Source organism: Strigops habroptila, chromosome 1 (genome assembly GCF_004027225.2).
Source record: "Strigops habroptila isolate Jane chromosome 1, bStrHab1.2.pri, whole genome shotgun sequence".
NCBI lineage: Eukaryota > Metazoa > Chordata > Aves > Psittaciformes > Psittacidae > Strigops > Strigops habroptila.
Window position 1 is genome coordinate 107,957,979 of NC_044277.2, and position 20,271 is coordinate 107,978,249.

Here is a 20,271-nt window from a genome sequence, read left to right on the forward strand (position 1 = left end):
ACAGGATTGCTTTGTTCGTATGTTCACAGCACGTGATTGAGCATAACCACAAATGTGCTTGGAGGACAAAAATGTTTTTTTAAGACTAACACTGATTAGCTCCCCTGACTCTATGAGAGCAGAATAATAACAATTTTCATGATGCCCATCAAATGGAAAAAAACATTGACCTAAAAAATCTAAAGAAAAAGAAATCAAAACCATATTAATAAATCTTTTCATAAGGGAAATAATAAATCATTGTTTGAACTAGAACTTGACATGTTGAAAATCCCATATCTACTTTGGTGGCACACTCTATGATACATAGTTTGCAATTCACATCATATCACATATGCAGAGAAACAATTCCTAATATTCCAGCTTCACGGGAGAGTAACAAAAGTGGCAGCTCTGAAGGAAGAGATGTTGTATAGAACATACTATTTGCTAATGTTGGGAAACATAAAATATTTGGAGAGATGGACACTTCATTCTGAAAAAACACAGCCCATAATCCAAAGGATTAGCTATAAAAATTTTGGGGAGTGTTCATGATATGGGCATTTCAGTGGTATTAATGCAGGTTAAGAAAAAGAAATAAAACATGCTGTTGGTTCTATTGCTACAATGACCATGGAACCCCTGACTACTGCTTCTAGAATAAAGAGTTAGTATTGACATACTTAAAAAAAGCCTGGGATTTCAGTTTTTCATTTTAGATCTGATTTCCCAAAGTCTAAAGAGCCAAAACCATGCTGATGTGAATGCTAATTTCCAGGACTTTGCTGAACACTAGGAAGCATTCTTGAAATAAAACCAAGCTGGAGAATGCTGGGTGGTTGCTGGGTATTTGGGCAATTAGCAAGGAGAGACGGACCCTCACCTAACAACGAACCAGAAAAGGAACCCTGCCAAAATCTTAAAAAAATACAAGAGTCATGCTACAAAGAAAAGGGAATGCGCACAAAATCTAGGGGCTGTTAATGCAAAAGCCTTTACTTCCATATGGATATGCATGCCTGCAGAGTAATATGTGTTGATAAAGTAACTCCTGAAATAGCTTATCCTGAATCAGCTTATTATTCTTAAGTTCGTATTAATAACATAATTGTTGGTCTGTTTGTTATTTCACATCTCTGTCTTCCAAAAAGCAAACCCAAAAATGTCCACTGCCAGAATGTACTGAAGCATGTAGAAAAGAGAACAAGTAACGTGAAAGCATAAAAGAACAGTCTAGGTCATTGTGTGATGACATGAATGACATCTTCCCACAGATGCCAGAAGCAATCCAGTGCCATTTGACCAAGAAGAGGTATTCCTTCTGGGACTACTCTGAACACGATTTTCATCTCATTGTTTCCACTCCAGTTCCCATTCCATATAAACAAATGCAAAAATATTTGCAATAGTATATGCTGTGAGACTGCATAGTTTTATTTATAGATCATAGGTCATGTTGCTTTTTTAACTGTACCACTGACATCTCTGTTATTGTTTTATTAATTTGATATTTAAACGTTATGGAATGATCTTGGCAATAATTAAACAGTCTAAGTCTGCAGATATTCCTTTATATAAATATATATATATGCATGTGTAAGTGTATATTTATATATCCATAAATACACACAAATGTAAAAAAATAAAACAAACACCCAAGAGGTTCAGCCAAATTAGGGTAGGTTATTTATTTGCCATAAGAGTATCTACTTGGACAGCTGGATTTTATAGTTTACTGGGTGGATGTGGTATTAGATGTTCCAAAATAAATAAAGTTACCCCTATTCATGTACTCTGAAATGCCATTAAACCTTGAAAAATAGTGACAGGGAAAGATACTACACTTTTCTCCCTCAAAGCCATGATGCTGCTTTTTTTCTGTAGAATGAAAGCAGACTTACCCATGTGAACACTCTGTAGGATCTTAAAATGTACCTAGTCTGCTCATCTTTTTTTGTTGATCAATTTAGAATCTCTGTTTTACACTGAAATATTGCACCACGCTCTGCACCTGTCTCAATACTATCTTAAGGTACTGCACTCACATGTGAAAGCATGATGATAGCCTGACGCAAATGTGCTGTATTTCTACTGTAATAATTATTCTCATTCTATCGTCAATGTCCATCTTTCAGTGCTCTTGAATTACAAGATTTTACAAATAAAATAGCATAACGCTATACCCCCAAGCAGGTAGGCTACTTGAGGCCCCATCCTCTCCCCTTGCATGGCCTTTCTAGCCCACCTGCACCTTTTCTCCAGTCTCAGCCCAGTTAAGCTGGGGTACCTCTTATCTCCTCTTTTCCTTGGTTCCCTGTGTCCTTCCTTCTCCTCAGCTATTCTCACATCTGCTCAGCTGGATCGTGGCCTTTTGTTGTCTGATCCACCGACTTCCCCTCATCTCTCTCTATTCCTTCACCAGTTCAGCAAACCCTCCTCCGGCTTCTCTCCCTGCCACCTTCTGGTTTCACTGTGGCAGATGTTGGACATGGCATGTATGAACATAATGGAGAAATTATGAGATCAACTAGGCTTCTCAGAGATTAGGAAGCTTCAAACATTTTCAGCAAAGAAGGAGTCTCCAAATTTTTTTAGCTGTTAAATTGCTATGTGAGATGTGCAAACTGCAAAGTCTTTATGAAAACTTGTTTTCATGGCTTTTCATTTGAAAGGCAGGGTACCTCTGCAGGAAACAAAGAATTGAGCTTCTGCTCCAGGGTGTTGTGACACCAGAGCATTTCAGAGAAAAGCCCTTGACAACTGAAAATATGAGCAATGCAATACATTTCTCCAGCCCTTTCCCTGGAAGCACCTTATGGCTTCAGTCAACATGTTCCAAAAGAATTTTGTTTAAAAAAAGAAAGCTTGTGAGATTAAAGAAAACACTTTGTGTGGACAATTCCAAACTAAATAATTGAAATAAGGTATTATTAATGCTAGCTAATAAAAAAGGGATTATATAAGGGGATATTTGGGAGAAACTTACAACAGGCATTGTGGCCAGCCATGGTAAAATTAAGGGGATATGACAAAAAGAACTTGTAATGAATAAATGCATTTTGCTGTATTTACAGCCTTCAAGGTATACATCCTCAGAAAAAAACGCAAGTTCAGCAGAATCAGTGTAAGCTTTCCAGCTGTGGCTCACGGACACCACTGAGCCCTCTCCCCTCATTACCCCCGGGCACTCTTTCTGGCTTGAACTGCTGTATCTGTCTACTAACACTTCCCTAGGATACATGGTTGAATCTTTGAACCAGCGCTGGATGTGAAAAGTTTTTGATTAGCAATGGTCAGTTTTCTCTATGAATGTATGCTCTGTGGCAACAATTCCCAAACTTAATTTGTTCAAGTGCCACCCTTGGCAGAGATGACTGTGGTGACAGAAGCTTCAGGACACATATGCATGTAAAGACACAGGAGAAGGCATTTTTATAACTGCTTTGAAGTAGCATACACAGCCCTAGTGGCATTATAACATAGCTTGGGTTGCAGGGACAGGTGGAAAATCAGCAGTTGTTACCAATGATTCTTTGTCAGTGGTCAACACCAGAATGCTTCGAGAGGCTACAAAGACAATCCATCTAGGACTGGCAAAGCTGTTCTCCTGGAAAATTTTCCACTCCTTTTCCAGACGCATTTGCTGAAATTACAAGCACATCTTCACATTTTCGATCGCAGAAAAGAAAGAACTATATATAACTCAGCATACAGCACTATCTTCATATCCTCAGATTCAGAGCTAACCACAAAAATGTACTCAAAAGCTATGTTCAGTTGTGATCTGTTCTGACATAAGTTTTAAAATGGAGTTTAGAGAAGAAATTCAGTTCTCTACCTTTCTTGTAAGTGGCACTTCAATAGGGACGGGGACAACTTCCGCAAGCAGGCAGCCATAAAATGCTACCATGAAAGCAGCAGGATCATTGTTAGGAAATACAAGGGTTACCTGAAACAGAGAGACACATGTTAAAAATGTTTTATCCCAGGTTTCATATAACAGTAATTGGGGGTTTTGTGCTGCTTTTTGGAGAGAGATGATTACCAAAACATTTCTATGATAACTATTCAAATACCTAATGAAAGATGAATGAGGAATGAGAAGGAATTTATTCTGATAGGCATTCTTTTTATGAACATTGTCACTTAGGATGTATTTAAATATTTTCATGCTGTATTGTTTCCTACATTGACAACACCTTTCATTTGGTTCTCAATTTACTGATTGCTTTACGGATGTTAAATAACAAAGTAAATGGAATTAATAGAATTTTACATTCTAATTTAATAATTTGCTTGAAGTCACTGAAAACAAAGCAGATCTGTAACCAATTCAGATTACTCAGACTTACTGTGCCATTATGTCTGTCATTAACACATTATATTTTGTCTCACTATGCTTTGCCTCATACCACAACCTCATTTCAGGACGGGACTGTTGTCTGTTTTCCTAAGTGTAGAAGTTTCTGTGAACTGTGTGAACACAAATAACTGATACCTAGCGAAGCAAACGCCACATCCAGAGCTAGCCACAGAGCATGCCGACCTAGGCCTCGATCTGTTGAACTTCACGGCTTCACAGCTAGGGCTAGGGAATTATGTAGATAACAAAATGCCCAAAACAGATCATAGCAAATCACTTGTATGCTCACTAGGTGCCCTTCTTCCCCCACTGTGCTGAACTGTGCACTCCTGCAGCACTGCAAACTATGTCTTAGATCTTCAGGGACAAAGAGGAAGGAGAGGCGAGAACACAGCTTAGAGTCCACGACTCTCCCTACGAGGTCAGGGAATACTCCTGCTCTCATGTACTGGTGAATGACCTCAGTGCCTAGATCCTGTCTACATTTTTGTTTTGGTTCAGTCAGATGTACGTTCTCAGCTCATGTCTTAAACAGCTGTAATGCAGCTGGTAACTATCCTGCCTGGTCAACTGAAGTGGCATGTAAAAAGCATGGTGAATGATTTCAAACTTAATTCCTTTGGGACTGCACACAAGATCAGAGTGTATTATTACAGCATCTTAAAATTGGCTGAAACTACTTAATAATTCTTGAGTTTTGACTACTTTGACATCCATGGGAGTTCTGTGTTTCAGTATCTCAAAGTAAAATCATCATATTTCCATATGCGCTACAAGGTTCAGTTACTGGAAACTGTGTTTCCAGAGTTTTCACAGAGCTTCAAAGATAGTTACCTTCCATAGATTAACTTGACTTCTTCAATCTAGCAGAAATCTAACCAACCTTGTCCAATTGGGTCCAAAATATCTCTGTTTTTAAGCTGAAGACTGTAAGTTCATAATTATTAAAGGAAACTTCACAGAAAATACACTCCTACTTTATCTGTATGCTTGCACATAAAACAATCCAACTGCTGGAGATGGCTGTGCAGAGCTTACTGTATGCAGTCTACATGCACATACCATAAAGAGCCTCAGGGGAAATGGAAAGAAAGGGATTTTGCTAGGAGCATTGTGGGGATGGTAGAGTTTGCTGAGCCCAGCAAATATCTGAAGGATGTCGAAAGATCCCAGAAGATACTTCCAGGATTGTTGAGGTTTGTGTTGGTCTCTTCTTAGATAAAGGCAGTGAAGGTTTGGCTGGGATTCTTTGCAAAAGAGCTGACAGAGGTTAAAAGAGCTCACTGAAGTCCAGTGGGAATGAGGCATTAACTTCCCCTCCAAAAAACATCAATCACTAACAGACCTGTAGCAAGTAAATAAATAATGTGTGCAAAAGCAGAAAGGGATAAGGCTGAAGGAAAACAAACCATATGGTGCACATTACCAGATGAGAATCTGGTTATCTAGTAGATATTTCAGAGGGCAAGCTTCATTTCCAGGCAGCTGTCTGGGGTGACACAAGGTTAAATTTCTGAAGTTACTATAGAAGGCTAATGCAGTTTGTCATGTACTATAATAATACCAGAAACAGGGAATGAAATGCAGGCACATTCATTTATTTTTTGGCTCAGAAAAAGAACCTAATAGGTGATGTAATGGTAGTCATGAAAAATAGAGATTGTATTGATAGAAGATGCTTTTAAAGGGAAAAAGGCCTTTACAAATTTTATATAATGTTAACATAAGGAAACAATTACATCATCATTTAGAAAAGACCAGAAATATATGCCTGTATTTCATATAGTATTTAAAACTACCTTTAAATGTTGTCACGCAGAATACATTAGTTAGAATAAAAAGCCACCTTCAAAGAGGTCAGAAAGCTTTTATGTTATTACAACAGGGACATAACAGCCAGGATAACAGCCTAGAACATCAGAAGTACAGTAACACCTCATCTTCAACATGAAGTTGCTTCAAATGATCACGTTTCTGCTACGCAGGGATGCTAGGCAAGATGTTTTTACAATGAAAGCATATGCTTTCAGCACTCTGCTATAAACATTTGTTTCACTGTAATCTAGGTGGACTTATTTTAGAAGAGCTACAATTTGTTCTTTATCTGTCCTGCACTGGCCAAACTTCCAGCTTTCAGCCTGAATTATCCACAAATCCTTTCTTAAAGTTAGGAGATGCCAGTGACTGCAGTAAATGAATACAAAGATGGGCAGGTAGCACACAATATATAAGGAGAGATGCACATTGCCCATAAGTGAACTTTATTCTTTTTGGAGCTTTCTGGATGGACTGTTTTGATGCATACACTTGAACAACTTGTTTCTTCTGCCGTTGCTTAGAGACACACTTGTAAGTCAAGCAAAAGACATTCTTCAGATCCTATTCCTGGCTGAATGCCATTGTAGGAAACAATTTAGATTAAGGATCTAGAGATCCTTTAGTTAAATTCTTTATGATTTATTTCAAAAAAGAAATACAGGAAGGAGTGTCAGGTTTAATTTAATTTTTTTTTCTTTCTTCTTCTCAGAAGCAATATTGCATGCTCTCATTTTGAAGCCCTAAGAAATGTGTAATGCAGATAGACGTGTTCCTCACATGTGGCACAAGAGAACCAAGTGAACCAACAGTTTGAGAACTGCTATCAGATCCTGGAGGAGGAAGACTTAATCCCACCCTCACAACTCTACGCACTAAGGCAGGACTAAAATTTGCATTTCTGACAATTTTTTTCGGAATATCAATTCCATGGCATAAAGTTAACCTGGAATGGGACCTGAATGGGATGGCAGAGAAAAGGAGCAGCAGGCTTGGCCAACCTTGACAGAAAAAGGGGTAGGTTTTTAAGTACATCATTATCAAAACCATAGGATGTTCTTGTCTTCATTTAACGACTTCAAGTGTTACCTCTAACCCTTGCTCTCTGTAGACTCTATTCACTAGGTTCAGTCTCTACCAGTAACTGCATCAGTCACAAAATATGAATGGAAATGTTCTCCGTGTTATCAGTCAGCACAATTTATTTATTTAACTGGTTGCCAAAATGTGCTTACTTTGCTTGCCTATGTCCTCCACAATGCTTCTCTTGTTTCTACCATCTCAACAACTACGAAGCCATTAGTAAGTAAGTTTTTTATCCACATGACACCTCCAGGCTCCATAAGCAAGATTTTGCTAAACAGACTGCTGTTCTATGTCCAAAAATCACTTTTCATGGGAATGTTTATTGTTGATGTTGCCAAAACTTCAAGCTACTATTCAGCGAGTACCAGCCCATGTTATTTATCATGCAATTCAAAACATCTGTCTGAATGATCTGTCATTTTCTGAGTAAAAAGCACATTTCACCCCCCCCAATATTCCATCTCATTAATTTCCTCTGAGCACCCCAAATACCTCATTCTCGCTTTGTCAATGTGGGATCTGAATTATTAGTGATTAAAAACAGTTGAGATACTCACCCTGTCTCCAGGTCGTACCATAGGTTCTTGTTTTGTGCCTAATTTATGTAGTATATTGTAAGCAACCTTCATACTTCTGGTCCAAAGTTTGCCTATTAACATAAAAATTGTGAAATTATTTAAAAATTCTTCATATGTTTTACAAGATTTTTAAAGAGAAAGAATACTTGAGCAGTGAAAAAAAGAGTAGTAAGAACATTTCTATTAGTTTTCCATCTAAATATGACACCACTACTGGGACTAGTGCAAATATTTAAATACTTATCAGAAGTTTTCTTTGAACTTCTTTTTTCAAATTAACAGCATTTAAAAAAACAAACAAAACAAAAAGTGAAAAAAAAAAGTAAGTATAGTTTTCTTCATCAAGACCAGACATCATCCTAATACCCTTAGCTGTAGCAAGCCCAGACACATTTCAGCCCACATTTCAGCCCAGACTGAACTCCAAGAGCATTACTCAGGTTTCATGGTGACATTTCTCTCACCCCAAGCCACCAAGGGAAAAAAGGAAAGGAGTCCCAAGAAGAAAAGAAAAAAAAACTAACAAACACGAAACACCCCACAGCCAAAGGGGCACACTGAAGCAGCGGGGACCCTCCGATCTTTAGCACATCCATATGTCTGTGTTTCACTTTTAATTCTGGGCCTTCTTTCATTTAACTTGGCTTTTTCTTCTCACCTCCCTCTTTCAGTTTCATTTCACTTCCCCAGGTACTCTTCCTTTTTGTTGTCTCTTTTCTCCCTTACTTCACATCTCTCTAGCTCCGTGCTCAGCTAATCCTTACCAAGGCCTCACTCCAATATTCTTTAAAGAAAAAATTATCTCTCTCATCAAGACCTTCTTGGCCATGTTACATGCCTTTCATTAATCCTTTAAGTGATGGGCATCTTCTAACTATACAAGTTCTTTCAGATGGCCTTTGTTTAGAGACCTTGTTACTTCCATTTGAACAACAGCGAACGTAACATGAGGGCCCTCATTCTTGGCTGGCCCCTAGATACTGTCTTTAAGCAGTATTCAGTCTGACAGTAACAAATCTTTAATTCATGCCCACTGATAACTTCAACAGTAATAGGTTCTGACAACAGATTACCTATGGAGTTCAGGCTCCCAAACATACAATATTGCTATTTATAACAAAGCCAAGCAGTTACAATCAGTTCCTCTGCATCCTGGTTATAAAATGCAATACTATTGAATTATTTTTAAGTGTAAATCTGATGTAAATATGAAGTACGATGAGAAGGCCAGATTTTTCTTTTCTTCCTCTTAAATAAAGTTGGAAGGGTCACTGTTGCTTGTTACTGAGAAAGTACTAAATGCAATGACTTCTTACGAAAACTGTAATATTGGATCGTCAAACTATGTTTTGCAAAGTTTTAAATTTATTTAAAATTCCTCCAGTATTTGCATGCTGAACTGCTTCAGTCCTCAGAAATAAACATGACTCAATTCTGCTTCACTGGAAACTCAGCATGAATACAGGATTATGTCTGCAGGATTAACCCTCACAGTACTATGGCAGAACTACCTGCATTTGATGGAAAGAAAGTGTTTAAAAGTATCCCGGCTACTACAGACAACACTTGAACTTGACAAGTGAGTAGGATAAAAACAAGAATGCCCTAGGAAAGAAAAAATTATTGTTCTTAAAGATTTCAAACATTAAAGTTTCAAAGGCAATAAACTTAAAAGAGCAATTAGTAATGATACAGAAAATTGGAGAAAGGAAATCAAAAGCCTGGCAAAAGTTCTGAATGGCAAGAAAGAACCATCTTTACACAAAACACTTTCAAGCTTGAAATGAACACTGAATTTTAATTCCTTTTCTGAGAGACATAAGGGGCTGCTGTAAAAAGTTCTCTCTGAGCGACACAGATTAAATCTGTTACAAGTCTTAAATTTGCATTTGTGACATATTCACACTAATCTTTTGTCTATCAAATGTGCCATCTTACAAATTTTCTTCCAAGTCTAATGGCTATTCATGTTAAAGGATTAAGAAGCATTCTTTCAGAAGTACCCAGGTACGTAGTACAACCATCTCCACATAAGAAATCTGAGTAAATGAAGAAATTAAGTTCTCTCAAAGACTAAGAAAATATAAATGGGCACTTTCCAATAAAGTTTTAAATAATTAAGTCTTTAAATACATTTTGTCATGATGCTCTTTTATTACTGAACTTTATTTCAGCTTCTGAAACACAGAGCATATAAGGCTGCCCCGCTAATTCCTCACCTCTGTTCAAATACATTTTGAACTGCACAAAAAATTCCCGTAATATTTTCTAGTGGTCAGAAAAGACTTGAATTTTCTGTCACCAGAGAGCCCTTTCCTGATCTATTTACTGGTGCAATACCAAACTATGTTAATTAGCTGAGCTAACTGCATGTGAATATGGGTATGAAACTGTGGAAAACTGGAACAAAGAGGCTAGTTTGCATTCAGCTGGGAAGGAGCTGGAATATACTGTCTCTCCTGCAGTCCTTAAAAGCTCCATGACTTCACCCCTCACAGGCCCTGCCTGCCCCAGCTGCTGCTGCTCCAGCGCGGGCAGAGCCCATGAGACATCCTCCCAAGCAGGCAGAGCAAAGTCCATGCAGATCGTGAACTGGATCCTGTTCAACAGGAAGCCCATAGTTTTTCTTCCAGGGTATATAGCTGTGTTCCAAAAAATAAATAAAAAAAGGGCTACAAAAGGAGTATTAAGGCAGAAACTGGAGCCGGGCATGTACGAAGGATCAGGGACAGATCTGTGGCTGTTGGATGGGGCACAAGCTTCCGACCAGGGGTGGACTGAACCATGTGTTTATTTTGCCACTTTGGCTGTTTGCCCCTCCCAGCATCACTGGGAAACACAAAGGACTCGACAACTGCAGGATAAAAGCCCTCAGTAATGGAGGATGTTATAGAGAAGGAAATCTTTGAAGTATTTCCTTCCTTGGTTCTGCCTAGGTTGCAATTCAGTGTAATTCTTCCTTTGCAGACTTGAGGGATCAGACATTGCTGGGAAAAAGCTGATTGCTGAAACGTCTCCCACAAATCCCGATGTTGTGACCTTGCTGTGACCTCCACGTGGTGCCACATCTGCGCAGCAGGAGAGGGAGGCCTTGACGAGGAGGCCAGCTGTGCTTCATCCAAGGCTTTTGCTCTGAGACAGGGCTTAGTGCCACCGAAACGATTCTTGTGCAGGGTAAACTGTCTTCGTTACACAGGCTACAGCGGAAAACTGGCTGGCTGGGGCTGCTGAGGTTACGCCTCATTGTCCAGAGTGCAGTGAAGCACCGGACCTCCTCAGATAAACACAATGCCATTAATCTTCTAGTACGCTGGCTTGAAGACAGGAGAGCCTATGTAGGAAATGCAAGCAACAGTGTCACTTAGTAGCGAGTGTAACAGCTCGGTGCCAGTGAGTGTTTCAGCTTGGTGCCTGAGCTCCTTTCTTCCAGCCATGCTGTCACGGCAGAAAGCTGCCCTCAGCTCTGTCTGCAGCCTGGCAGAGCCTGTGCTGCTGGATGCAGGAACCTTGAGCAGCACTTCTTCTTCCCCACCATTTCCGCAGGTAAAGAACAGACCTTGCAAGCCGTCTTCTTCACCTTCCTGCCCACGTCCCCACTGCACCAGGGTCCTTTTGAACAGCGCTCTTTCCTGCCTCACTAGGGGCAGGACTGCCAGGCTCTGATTTGCTCACCAGTCATACTTGAGCAGCTACTTTCTTGCATTCAGAAATGAAGAATAGGAAAGTCATCTACAGAGATAAGTCATTAGTGAGAGATTCAAGTGTCCAGTGGTGTTTCAGGCACAAAGGTACCCTCCAGAATACTGCATCTTCTTCAGCCATTTCTGTCACTTGCCCAGAGAGTTGCTGCCAGACTTGCATGCCCAGCAGCATGTTTATGCAGGGAGGCCTTTAACACTCGTCACCCGCTTGCAAACTAAGCTGAGTGTTCTCACTGCCCAGTGGGTATCAATAAGTCCTGCTATGCCTCTGAATCCGAGCCATATCCAACAGACATTATTCTTGCTAGGACAGGATGGAAAACAGCATCTCACTTTCTGGCAGCTGTGACAAACACTTTTAACACCTGTTTGGGGCAAGTCCCCTTTCTTTTGCGGCTGGGAATTTGATTTAATTGAATAGTAGCAACTCTACACCAGCAACCACCTATTTTACACTTTGCTTGCATTCAATCTTGTTCTTTTTTAAACAGTCTATTCAGAGGGAAGTACCTTTTACCAACTAAAATTTAGCAAGCCAGAGTGAGTTAATAGCTGGCACCATTTGATTAAGCAACACTTTATGAGGGCAAAGGAAACCACCAGGTCTTAAAAACCACACAAAAAGGGATCAGTTAACAAAAATGAGATGCTTTCCGCATGGCACTGAATTAAATCCCCTTCCTCTTCCTTTGCAAGTCTGTAAAAGGACTATTTGTTTGTGTTGAATGTAAAGAAGGTTATAAGAGAAAAGCTGTATCAGGGAGAAAACTCAGAGAGAAAACAAACCACAATCAACCTCCTTATCATCGCCAAGATGCTTTTCAGAACCACACAGCAATAACTCAACAAAGCCAAACCAGTAGTTGCTTACCAATTTCCATGCACAGCAACTGTGAGACTGCCAAAGTTTAACTGCAAACAATTTTGTCAAATATTCATTTTCTCAATATCACAGTATGACAGTTCTTGTATGAAACAGAAATAGGTATTTACTAAATTTGCTAAAACTTCCTAATGTTATGCAGGTGAAGGGGCACTTTTTCTGCTTTGCAAAATAATAGCCACAGTTCTGCTGCACTGTTAACCCTTTCTTCAAAAACTCTTTAGATTCATCCTGAGCAGCAAATGAAGTTGTCTTTTGAGATTAAAAAAAGAAAAAGAACAAAAGTGTTCTGTTGCAGAGAATAAAAATCTCCAGACATACTCAGAATAGAGGTAACTGCCATTACAGTGCTCAATACTCCACTCTTAATCATAGAATGTAATACAGATTTTTAAAAGCAATTTTATGTCTTTTTATGGAAGAAATAAAGGTTTAAAGTATTAAACAATCATAAGATTGATATCTATCTAGGGACATGAACCATGACTGTCCATACATCTGCAAAGCAAGCACTGAGTTATTTCAGAGATAAGGACAGTATGGGTATGTAGCTACTTGGTTAGAAGATTCTCGATTCCCTCTCTCTCCTCCTGGTAACTGTGAAATTCCTGGCCTAGGAGATTCTCGCAGGAAGAGGACATGGGGGGTGCAGGTCGCACACCAGGTCAGCATGGCCATGGCTTGGGGTTAGCTATTTTTGGTCTGTTGTTAAGTTTCAGCCATCTCAGGGTATCGCCAGTATAAGCTACACCACTTCTGCTAAGGCAGTATGACTTTGGCCTCAAAATATCTGATTACAGAAAGCGTTAGATAAAGGAAAGGAGATTATCGGAATCAGATGTAGTTAACTGGTACTCATTTTGTTGTTTTAAATAATGGTTACGGTAAGAAAGCTCAAAACTTGCTCATTCCCAAAGTACTTTCAGGTTTTTACTTTTTCCCCAGCCTTTCTGATCTTAGAATAATCATTTCAAGCAAGAAAAGTAACTGTGATACCGTAAGTACTATATAGGATTTAACTGTCCTTTATTCATGTTTCTCCTCTAAGAAATCACCGAGTGCTTCATTATTAATTCCAACAATGCCAAGACCAGATGCCTGACTACTCTGATTAACTTTGTCTGAGCCAGAAATTGTCTTCCTATTCCTCAAAGCATATATTAGGTTTCTAGCCAGAATTCAGACTTACATAAAATCCAATAAAGACATATTTCATTCCCATACCTCAGACATTTCCATTTATGCATATTCAGTGATTAGATTTATAACTAAGATGTTCTCCACTAAACCAAGTTCCCAGAGGAACAAAATATTTGAGAAATAAGTAATATTCATAGTGGTTCATTCACTAGGAAGAGTTTGAGTACATTAAATAAAGATTACAACTGGGGCATTGAGAAGAACTTCAAGAACTGAGGCAAATCACTTCAAAAACTTGTGTGAAAAAAAAGATCAGGTCTACAAGTGCAGTTATTTATTTCTTCTATCTTCTGTAATCTGAGACACATGGAGGAAAACAGTCCTGACATGCTACGAAGACAAAAGCTCATAAAACATGCTGAAAAAGACACAGGAGACATAAAGCATTACAAATTCGATGAATTCCTCCAGAGGAATGGGAAGGCAGAGATGATTTTAAGCAACAGCTGAAAGAGTAATTTCTTTAAACTAGTTCCCTTAATGGCCCAACAGCAGATCATGATCTAGAGCACTCACCAGTTAAATCCACACTAACTGGATCATATCCACATCAGCCCCTGTTAGTTAGGGAAATGCACTGCAGGGAATCACACAAGGTGGTCTTACCACACCTATCTACCGCTGTCTGCCAGGGCATGTCATAGCTTGGCCATTGGTCTGACCACTCTCACATGTCTGTGGACAGGACAGCAAAAGAATTGTGAGGAAGGCTTTGGAGAAAGAGTTTTGTGGACTCTCAGACAGCTCCTTTTCAGCATGCAAGGCCAGCAAGGAGAAGTATGAAAGAATCCTGGAGAAATGCAACAGGCCAACACCGCATTTTTCAGGGCCAGAGAGAGCCTGCTGTAAGAATCAAGACTAATGTGAGAGATGGGATGGGCTTTCACCATGTAAATGCACCAAAAGGTCTACATTTGAAAATTTTTGCTCCCAAAATAATCTGCAAGGTTTGGCAACAAAAATGTTCTGAGGGCTGGAGCACCTCTCCTATGAAGATGGGCTGAGAGAGATGGGTTTCTTCAGCCTGGAGAAGAGAAGGCTCCAGGGAGACCTTAGAGCAGCTTCCAGTGCCTAAAGTGGACCTATGAGAAAGCTGGAAAGGGGCTTTTTACAAGGCCATGCAGTGATGAAACAAGGGGAAATGGTTTCAAGCTGAAAAAGGTTAGATTTAGACTGGATATTAGGACAAAATTCTTTACTACGAGGGTGGTGAGGCCCTGGCACAGGTTGCCCAGAGAAGCTGTGGCCGCCCCATCCCTGGCAGTGTTCAAGGCCAGGTTGGACACAGGGGCTTGGAGCAAACTGGTCTAGTGGCAGGTGTCCCTTGCCCGTGGCAGAGGGTTGGAACTAGATGAGCTTTAAGGTGCCTTCCAATCCAAACCGTTCTGAGATTCTATGATGAACATTTCCCATGAAGAAGAATGTCAGCTTGAAATCTAGCTAGCAGAGAAGAATTCACTAAATCTTTTATGAAATGGTTTGGTTTGTAATTTCTTTTAGCTGTAAAAAGAAGGAAAAAAAAAAGAAAAAATAAAGCAAATTGATTTTTTTTCTGACCTCAGGAAACTACTGAAAGGCAACAGCAAATACCATTTCCTAGAGTGCTGGTAAATGAAAGTAGTGAAAACATGAATTTTAGTCCCATTTTTCACAGGATTTCAAGGATTTATAAGAGGGGTTTGGAAAGAGTTAGCTTAGAACAGAAAAGCAGGTTAGGTGGCTCTGTGAGCCACGTAGATGAGTTCTTAAGGTTGATTTGCTCAGCCTACAGCCCTTCAGGCAAAGCAGGACATATGCTCAGACTTTCTGGACAGAATCCCACACTCAGAAAAATCGTCTGATTCTTACTAACATCTTAATTTCCTTTCCTGTCCTATTTATTTAGGGCATTCAGTAGATGATATGAATTGCTCTTCTGCAAACATGTAACTGCAAACTTTAAAATTCTCCTCTAGTTCCAAGTAATTGTCCTTGAGGAAGTAAACGTGAATCATATATGTTTGCCCCCTGATTTAAGTAACTCCTTAACTCTGGGGTACCTGAAGGGAAAATGTTTCATGCATGACCTTCAGCTGCAAAGGTTCTGTTATGCTTTAAAAGCCTTTAACTCTATTTGCAATGCTGAACTTGCAGCAGACATCTTTTTAGCCAGGGACCATCACTCAGTCTGACTCCTGAATGGAAAGGAGCATTCAGCACTAAACAAAACAGAAAGACCTCTATATCACAGCATGTAAAAACATTCTTCGCACAGAACTCTAGGTCCCTGAGAAGGTAGAAATAAACCAAGGAAAATAATTTTTCACATCCGTATCAATAGTATACAGAAGTGCTCCAACTTGCTTTCAAAGTCTGACAGTTATTCATAGTAATTCCGCCGAACATCTCCCAAATGTCTCCTTAACATCTCCAAATTAGAAGCTATATGAGAGACTTTTGTCAGGGATATCCTTATGTTTATTTTTATTTGGCCTTTCTTGGTTGCAATATATGTCAGGCATTACACATTGAACTGTATCAACATACTGAAGATGACACTGAAATATATCCTGGCAAATCTGTTTCAGGGATATGTATTTGCTAGCTGTACAACTACATGTCAGGAGGAATAATTCAAATCACACTTACTACCGTGTCAGTAGAACATGGAAAAACTCCTATTTTAACTTCTTCAGGAAGCTGGAGAATATTGTATACCAGGTTCTGCTTTCACAGAAAAAAGCCTGGGCAATACCCAAAGGTAATGGATTTAGATGTTAATCTTCAGGAAAATCTGCCCTAGGATGTATGTCTATTTAAAAGGTGTTTTTAATTAATAATCTGTGATTCCATGGGTGTATCTACTCAGCTTTTTTCCTCTTTATGAAATAAATATTTTGTAATACCTCAGTGATCCATACTCAGACACCAACAGCTTCAGCATTGTCTTACCCTATTCAGAAATGGAACTGATGCATCATTAGAGGACTTTTCTTCAGTGTGTATTTATGCACTTACTATACACAGAGACACTCTATAAAATACATAAAAGCACAAGGAGTTCGAAGAGTGCTTACCGTAAGTGAGAATATACAGTGGTTTTCCATTAGTATCCATAGTGGTTAGGCAAGGAGCTTTCGGTGAGATGGTCCCCCATCGCTGCAAAGCTGCTTCCAGAGAAGGCGGCCAATTTGTAACCACACCTAATTGTTCCCCACGCATAGCCAACATCTGAGCTCCTTCTGGCTTTGGCTGGTTTGGATCTGGCTGTTGAACTTATGATTATGAAAAGATATACAGTTACCATGTAAATTCTATACCTTGTGTAACCTGTGTAACCAAGAGAACAAGTTACCTTTGCAAAATATCCTGAAAACAACAACATTAGAGGTATTGAGAAGTAACAGAGAAATATAAGAGAAGAAATAACTTTTAACTTTAACAGAGATGAAGCAACTGAAACATCTCAGGAATGCACGTGCTTATCCTTAAACTAGCTCCACAAGCAGAGAAAGAAACTGCTGAGGCAGCATGCTTATATTTATCTTCAAAATAATCCACATGTCTTTACTCCTAAAGAGGGATGGAGAATACTTTTTCCTGGCAAAACTGCAATAATGAGATGAACTGCAGAACTACTGAAAAAATGTACTTTAACAAGTCATCAGTAACAGACCAATTTAAGTCATGTTCTGTTACAGTGCGTTCGTATAAATGACTGCGAAGACTATTTAAATCTCCAGATCTTGGCAAATCTCAATTCTCAAAGCACTGGCCTCCTTAAAAAAATTTCCATTTATTGACTTTATCCCTGTTTCTACCTTACATGTAGTTAATTTTTTCAGTGCTTCTCTGTTACACGAAGGATGTGTAAAAAAAATTAACATGCTCCCTCACTGACAGTTTTTCTCATATTGGTGTTTTAAAGCAATGGCTGTAATCCACAGCTGAATGATCTCAAAGCAAAGCTTCCCTCCACTCTCTTCTGTCTTTTCTTTGCAAGCAGAACCAGGAGCTGAGCAAAACCGACAGATTTTTGACTCTACAGCACTACATCCAAGCTCACTGCAAGCAGATTCCACTGAATACCGATGGTTTTTGTTACTTGCCAGTACAGGGAGGGCTTACTTAGCTTTCTAGAAAGTCAATGTGGGAGACAAACATTTTACAGAGTTTAAATAAGAGAACCCCAAACCTTTTGAAAAACAGTCATTTTACCTTCTAACAATTCCTCAAAGTCATCTACAAAGAACTCTCGTAATGGTGGTCGTTTGGGCCGTTTTAGTGTATTGACCAGCTGCTGAATCTTTGCTGACACTCTGCTGCTCACTGGTACTCCTGCAGGACAGGGATCAATGGAGACATCAGTCGACTGCTATGCTGAAGCCACCAGACATTAAGTGGGGTAAGAAAATGTCTAGGACTGCAAGGCCACCACAACTACAGTTTCATGCCATGCTGTGACTCAAGTATTCAACATCAAGACATTAAGATCATTTCAGCAAAAAGAACACCACCACCTAGTTTAAATAAAAACAATAAAACAATGTCAGAGTGAGCTTGCAAAATTACAGAGTAAACAGCACACAAACTAAGGGAGTGAAGCACAGTGAAAAAACCCTCCCTACAGCAAATATCAGTAACATTAGAGAACTCTTCCAGGTGGCATCGGCAATGGTAACTAAGAAGACAGGCACTGACTCTCCCCATGATCACTGGTCATACCAATGTTGCTTGACTAGACTGTAGCTCAGCAAGGAGTGTGGGTCATGGGCTCATCATTTATTCTGGCTTGCTCTTTACACTGTAATGGACATCTGCCCAGTATCCATCTTCAACATGGTTTACATCTTCGTATTGCTTCAGCACGACCCTGTATTCCCTGAATGTCCCTACAGGTGATCCCACCAACCAGCAATCTCCAAAGGGAGCATGCTTGCCTGTACAGCACTTGGAAAAACAGAATTCTGAACAGGAGCGTGTGGCAAGGGGCACTTTTTTATAGTCCCATCAATCACCTTTCTTCCTTTCCCCTAGTCGAGTGAAAAGCCTCTGAGACATTCATGTCATCTGTTCCAGAACTAATAGCTTTCTGTCACCGCATTGCAGGAATTCCAACTTTCTACCCTTTCATTAGGTTGGCTCCAAAACTTTTACCAAGTGGTTTTTAGAGCTGAGACTGCTAAGTTTAGATGAGATACATTTGGTCAACAATTCTACACCCTGCTGAAATATTTAGTAAGTTTTAGAAAAGAGGAGCAGTAAACAAGAAAGGGTTTACAAATAACTGTTTTTCAAAAAAAAAAAAACCAAACCAAAACAGGAAATAAAACTTAAACCACATCACTTTTCAAGATGTAGCCATCCTACCATGTCACGTTCTTTGCCATTTACAAAACGGATTAGCTGTAACCAGGCAGCATGATAAAAGAAGATCTAGAGATTCACTGCTTTCTTTTGCCAGACAATATCTACAGGGAATCAGCTCTTCTGATTAAGAAATATTTCTCTATGTCAGTTTCATTTATACCAGTTTATTTTAGGCTTGTAAAGATGCTGCAACTTTGTAAGTGTTTGTAAGTGAAAAGTGCCCAGAAAAAACCCCGAAGAGCAAATGTATACAGTAACCACCAAAAAGGTTATGATAGTCAGAAAAAAAACCAGTTTGGTTTTGTGACATACCATCACCAGTCTCCATAAGTTCAGCATTTCCATACTTTGGTGCCACCCGTGCCGTTGATCCTTGTGGTCTTTCTACTTGTATTGAGTGTTCTGAGGTGTAAGTGGTAACATCTGGAGGGGCAGAATGATTTTCTGTGAAAAGTAAGTTAAAAGGTTTAACTGTGTACCTCTAGTGTTGAAGGGCAGAAAAGCAAAAGGGAAAGGAAAGGATACCATTTGATTTCCCCCACCCCAACATCGGAACAGGCATTAAAGTCAATGCACAAAATGAATGTATATAACAATAACGTACAGCATGATTTTAATAAATAAAGTTTGCACTGATTAAAACAGGGGCTGTATATCTGCAATCACATAAGCAATAGGCTAAAAAAAAAATAAAATTACACAATTAGGTTTTAGGTTCTCCCCTGATATTTAATTAAAAGTGAAACAGCCTCAAATAGAGGCTGTTTGAACAGCCTCAAACAGAAAAGACCCAGACAAATATAATTCTGACAGATTACTGTGTTGCTTTTTCTAAATAAAAAGAACACAGCATGTTGTCAATCACTTGCAAGTGCCAATGCATATCGCTTTTATAACCTCTGGATTTTGACCATGCCAATTTTAGTTAAGAAAGGAACTTGCTAGCATATGAGTTAAAAATCAATCATAGCAGGGTTGGACTCCAGGGGAAAGAAAGAAAATGCAAAGAAACATGACCTTTGCATTCTGCATGGACACTCGCTTGACTACTATTTTTAGACAGAGCTATTACAATTCTTCCGCATAACAAAGACTTGCCTTCCAGAAGGCAAACACAATTTGATCTGACTCATGCCAGCACTCCTAAACAATTCCACAGAGCTAATCTTTCTCTTTCATAGCCTGATAACTCAGTATGCTACCACAGTTTGTTTTCCTGTGTTTTCAAGTCGGAGTCTGTATTACCTACGTATATGTACTCTTTTTATGGGTTGTCTCATAATTTTTTCCCCAGGTTTTTATCAGCGTTAAGAG

General features: G+C 39.3%; 1 protein-coding gene across 2 annotated transcripts in view; it reads right to left on the minus strand.

Annotated features, from left to right (window-relative positions):
• DIP2C (disco interacting protein 2 homolog C) overlaps nucleotides 1-20,271 on the minus strand; it is a 321,459-nt gene that overhangs the window by 90,556 nt on the left and 210,632 nt on the right. For both annotated transcript variants that reach the window (XM_030508942.1, XM_030508932.1), the window contains 5 exons: nucleotides 19,270-19,401; nucleotides 17,806-17,925; nucleotides 16,665-16,862; nucleotides 7,804-7,895; nucleotides 3,821-3,931 (listed from right to left, as the gene is read on the minus strand). In XM_030508942.1, the coding sequence (XP_030364802.1) occupies nucleotides 3,821-3,931; nucleotides 7,804-7,895; nucleotides 16,665-16,862; nucleotides 17,806-17,925; nucleotides 19,270-19,401 (653 nt within the window). The remainder of the gene's footprint in view (nucleotides 1-3,820; nucleotides 3,932-7,803; nucleotides 7,896-16,664; nucleotides 16,863-17,805; nucleotides 17,926-19,269; nucleotides 19,402-20,271) is intronic.